This window comes from Ranitomeya imitator, chromosome 6 (assembly GCF_032444005.1).
Source record: "Ranitomeya imitator isolate aRanImi1 chromosome 6, aRanImi1.pri, whole genome shotgun sequence".
Classification (NCBI taxonomy): Eukaryota; Metazoa; Chordata; class Amphibia; order Anura; family Dendrobatidae; genus Ranitomeya; species Ranitomeya imitator.
Window position 1 is genome coordinate 298,263,070 of NC_091287.1, and position 5,591 is coordinate 298,268,660.

At 45.8% G+C, this 5,591-nt stretch overlaps 1 protein-coding gene across 1 annotated transcript; it reads right to left on the reverse strand.

The window, feature by feature from the left end:
- Positions 1–1,818: 1,818 nt before the first annotated feature.
- Positions 1,819–2,949, reverse strand: LOC138642488 (apoptosis inhibitor 5-B-like). Its single transcript, XM_069730678.1, has one exon. It carries the CDS (start codon positions 2,854–2,856, stop codon positions 1,819–1,821), a length of 1,038 nt encoding a protein of 345 aa, XP_069586779.1. The 5' UTR covers positions 2,857–2,949.
- Between the last annotated feature and the right edge of the window lie 2,642 nt (positions 2,950–5,591).

Consider the following 5,591-nt stretch of genomic DNA (forward strand, 5'->3'; position numbering starts at 1 on the left):
CACCTCTGCACAGCCACTCAATTTATTTCCCCATCTTCACAGCTCCTCAGTTTATTCCTCTCATCTCATTTTATTCCCCAACTGCACAGTCACTCTCCTCATTTTATTCCCCCATTTACACAGCCCCTCATTTTATTCCCCCCTCTGCACAGCCCCTCAGCATATTCCCCCCATCTGGACAACCCATCAGATTATTCCCCCATCTGCACAGTCCCTCTTTATTTATGCCCATCTGCACAGCCCTTATGTATATTCATTCAATCTGCACACTCTCATTTTATTGCCACCTCTGCACATCACCTCACCTTACTCCCCCATCTGCAAGCCTGTCAGGCTATACCCCCATCTGTAAAACCCATCAATTTATTCCGCCATATGCACAATACATCTATTTATTCACCCCCATTTGTACAGCCTCTCTGTTTATTCCCTCATCTACTGTATACAGCCCCTCATTTTGTTCTCCCCCTCTACACAACCTCTCATTTAATTTATCCTATGTTCCCAGCCTCTCAGGTAATTCTCCCTCCTCTCCACATCCCCTCATTTTATTCCCAAATCTGTACAGCCACTCAGTTTATTCTCTCCATTAACACAGCCCAATTTATTTCCCCCATTTGCGCAGCCCCTCAGTTTTTTCCCACATCTGCACAGCCCCCCACCTCATTTTATACCCCCATTAGCATAGCACTTCCCCTCGTTTTATACCCCCATCAGCACAGCCCCTTCAGGTAATTCTCCCTCCTCTGTACAGCCCCTCATTTTATTTCCCCCTCTGCATAGCCCCTCAGTTTATTCCTCCATCAGCACAGCCCCACAGTTTATTCCCTCATCAACCCAGCCTCTCAGTTTATCCCCCATCTGCACAAACTCTCAGTTTATTCCCCCCATTTGCCCACAAATAACACCCCAAACACCTTCACAGCCCCTCATTTCATGGCCCACCTGCATATCCCCTCATTTCATGTCTCCAGCACAGCCCTTCATTTCATGCCCCCGCACTGCCTTTCATTGCATGCTCACCTTAACAGTCCCTCAGTTTATTACCCCTCTGTTTATTTCCATCTGCACAGCCCCACATTTCATCCACCTCTGCACAGCCACTCAATTTATTTCCCCATCTGCACAGCTCCTCAGTTTATTCCCCTCATTTTATTCCCCCATCTGCACAGCCCCTCTCCACATTTTATTCCCCATCTACACAGCCCTTCATTTTATTTCCCCCTCTACACAGCCCCTCAGCTTATTCCCTCCATTTGCACAACCCATCAGTTTATTTCTGCCATCTTGACAGCCAGTTTATTTATGCTCATCTGCACAGCCCTTATGTTTATTCACCAAATCTGCACAGTCTCTCATTTTATTGTCACCTCTGCACAGCACCTCAGCTTATTCCCCCATCTGCAAGCCTGTTTATTCCACCATCTGTACAACACATCAGTTTATTCCCCCATCTGCACAACACCTCTGTTTATTCACCCCCAACTGTACAGCCTCTCTGTTTATTCACTAATCTATAGAGCACCTCATTTTATTCAACTCCCTCTGCACAGCCCCTTATTTTAATTATCCTATCTGGCCAGACCCTCAGTTTATTCCCCTATCAACATAACCCCTCAGTTTATTTCCCCATCTGCATAGACCCTCACTTTATTCCCTCATCTGCACCGCACCTCATTTTATTCCCTCATCAGCACAGCCCCTCACATTATTTTATCTTCCCCCATCAGCACAGCCCCTCCCCTCATGTTATTCCCCATCAGGGCAGCCACTCTCCTCATTTTATTCCCCATCAGCACAGCCCTTCTCCTCATATTATCATTCGACGTAACTGAACTGAAGTTTCGGCTCTTCATTTGCAGAGTTCTCCCCATTTTCTGCTTCTTCGGGTGGAAGAGGCATGTACTCCAGCAACTTATCAAAAAGCTTGTTCAAGTTCGATTCTAATTTATCCATGTCTCCACAGAAGGAACTCATCTCGGCCAACAGCTTCAATACCTCCAACTGGACATCGATGCCCTCGGCTGGGCTGGTCAGGGTGTTGAGGATGGGGAGAACGTGCTCACAGAAATGGGTCACAAACTTTGTGGAGTGAACGTTTTTTGAAAACAGCGGCACTGCCTGGCGCATGCACTGGAGCAAGCGATCCACGGAGTCGGGGTCTGCAGGATTGAGTGGGGTCTGCTGCAGTCCTGCCTGTTCAGACACTAAATCCACCAGCTGCTGTCTGCCGCTGACCGTCTGGAGGTTTTTCAATGAAGAAAGAATTTTCATAAACAGGACGAATTCTTCTCCCGTGACGTCATACAGAACCTTCTTGGATTCAGAGAATATGAAGTCATCCACTTCTTTAGTCATAACATCGTCTGGAAGTGTTTTCAGCTTAGAGGAAAGGAATTTAATGGCTCGTTCACGAACTATATCTTCTCCTTGAAGGATCTGACTGAACAAACCTCCCAATGTGCCTTTTGCATCCATTTTGAATATGCTCACCAAAGCATTGTTCACCAATGTGAACTCAGCGGAGTCATCAGACTGTAAAAGCTGAGCAAGGATGTCTGCCACACGGGGCAGGTTCTCTCCTGTAGCAAACTGCGACAGTTCTTTAATAGCCTGACGGCGGATCGACACTTCCTCATCTTCGCATAGGTCCAGCTGAGCGTTGAGCGCCGCATCGGAAAGTTCCGGGAAATATTTAAAAAATTTGGGAATGAACTGAGCCGCCAATCTCTTCTCCTTCGCTCCTCCTTTCACACCATCCAGGATAACCTGATACGAAGCTTTGTGCTGGCTCACGTCGTCCTTGGCGTCGGCCAGGATCCCGTAGTTCCGGTACAGCTCCTCCACGGTCGGCATGTCTGTATCTAGCCCCGGCGATGATGTTCTCAGTGACGGTAATCTCCTCCTCAGTGTGTGCGCAGAGAGCAACTGTACAGAGGGGAAGCGGGAAAAGACCAGATCACAGCGGACGTATGTGCAGCAGAGACCACAGCGCCACCTGGCGGCTCCTGAACTAACTACAGCTCGGAGAGCGCACGCGTCACAAGGAGGGTTCCCCGCACAGAGTCCTCATATTATCACCATCTGCACAGCCCCTCATCTCATTTTATTCCCCCATCTGCACAGACCCTCATTTTATGCCTCCCTGCACAGAAATACTAGAATGAACTAAAAGCTCATACAGTTAGGGCCAGAAATATTTGGACAGTGACACAATTTTCGCGAGTTGGGCTCTGCATGCCACCCCATTGGATTTGAAATGAAACCTCTACAACAGAATTCAAGTGCAGATTGTAACAATTAATTTGAAGGGTTGAACAAAAATATCTGATAGAAAATGTAGGAATTGTACACATTTCTTTACAAACACTCCACATTTTAGGAGGTCAAAAGTAATTGGACAAATAAACATAACCCAAACAAAATATTTTTATTTTCAATATTTTGTTGCAAATCCTTTGGAGGCAATCACTGCCTTAAGTCTGGAACCCATGGACATCACCAAACGCTGGGTTTCCTCCTTCTTAATGCTTTGCCAGGCCTTTACAGCCGCAGCCTTCAGGTCTTGCTTGTTTGTGGGTCTTTCCGTCTTAAGTCTGGATTTGAGCAAGTGAAATGCATGCTCAATTGGGTTTAGATCTGGAGATTGACTTGGCCATTGCAGAATGTTCCACTTTTTGGCACTCATGAACTCCTGGGTAGCTTTGGATGTATGCTTGGGGTCATTGTCCATCTGTACTATGAAGCGCCGTCCAATCAACTTTGCAGCATTTGGCTGAATCTGGGCTGAAAGTATATCCCGGTACACTTCAGAATTCATCCGGCTACTCTTGTCTGCTCTTATGTCATCAATAAACACAAGTGACCCAGTGCCATTGAAAGCCATGCATGCCCATGCCATCACGTTGCCTCCACCATGTTTTACAGAGGATGTGGTGTGCCTTGGATCATGTGCCGTTCCCTTTCTTCTCCAAACTTTTTTCTTCCCATCATTCTGGTACAGGTTGATCTTTGTCTCATCTGTCCATAGAATACTTTTCCAGAACTGAGCTGGCTTCTTGAGGTGTTTTTCTGCAAATTTAACTCTGGCCTGTCTATTTTTGGTATTGATGAATGGTTTGCATCTAGATGTGAACCCTTTGTATTTACTGTCATGGAGTCTTCTCTTTACTGTTGACTTAGAGACAGATACACCTACTTCACTGAGAGTGTTCTGGACTTCAGTTGATGTTGTGAACGCGTTCTTCTTCACCAAATTAAGTATGCGGCGATCATCCACCACTGTTGTCATCCGTGGACACCCAGGCCTTTTTGAGTTCCCAAGCTCACCAGTCAATTCCTTTTTTCTCAGAATGTACCCAACTGTTGATTTTGCTACTCCAAGCATGTCTGCTATCTCTCTGATGGATTTTTTCTTTTTTTTCAGCCTCAGGATGTTCTGCTTCACCTCAATTGAGAGTTCCTTTGACCGCATGTTGTCTGCTCACAGCAACAGCTTCCAAATGCAAAACCACACACCTGGAATCCACCCCTGACCTTTTAACTACTTCATTGATTACAGGTTAACGAGGGAGACGCCTTCAGAGTTAATTGCAGCCCTTAAAGTCCATTGTCCAATTACTTTTGGTCCCTTGAAAAAGAGGACGCTATGCATTACAGAGCTATGATTCCTAAACCCTTTCTCCGATTTGGATGTGGAAACTATCATATTGCAGCTGGGAGTGTGCACTTTCAGCCCACATTATATATATAATTGTATTTCTGAACATGTTTTTGTAAACAGCTAAAATAACAAAACTTGTGTCACTGTCCAAATATTTCTGGCCCTAACTGTTCATGATCTAGGCTCCCTTTCACCATCTCCTCTTCTGTGAAGTGCAGCAGTGGACATCAGTGAACACCGCCATTCAACATCCCCTGCATGCGCCTTCTCCAAAAAGGTGCTGTGAAGTGGCCTTCATCTTGCTGAAGATCCTGGTGGAGCAAGGGAGATTATAGCTCCTATGCTCCTGTCCCGGGTGACACACACAGCAATTGTATTCAAATCCGACAGATGCAAATACAATTGAGTGTGTGGGGGAGCGAGGGCGGGAAGCAGCACAGAGAGAGGGATAAGCAGTGACACTGACAGGCAATCGCTCACATCCATGCCTGAGTCCCAGCAATCATTGTGCTGAATATCTGCAGCTGCAGGAAGATATCGGGTGACTGTAGACATTCAGCAATTTTTTTTTTAAAGTGCACCCTCCTCAGGAAGGCAGGAGGTAGCAACCTAGGCAGATGACTAACCTGCCTACCCCTCATCCAGGGATTGATTGCCACTCTCCCTGCTATTTATGCTTGCCTCTGGCACTTAAGAATTGCCAGTGTTAGTTCTTATGAAATACGTAAAACCTGCGCTGTCTACTATATATACACAAAAATCAAGCGATCACAGTACAAGATTACCTGTCAGGTGAAGAGCGATAATCGCATAGAAGTGTATGTAAATGCTCAAACTCAGATAGGTGTAGTTAGCAACTATAATGGAGAAAAGGAAAAAGGAATGGGAAAACGATATTAATAAATAGTTCCTATTAAAAAAAGTAAAA

Coding starts and splice junctions, on each gene's coding strand:
- LOC138642488 (XM_069730678.1), bottom strand. CDS start 2,856: ATGCCGACCGTGGAGGAGCTGTACCGGAACTACGGGATCCTGGCCGAC.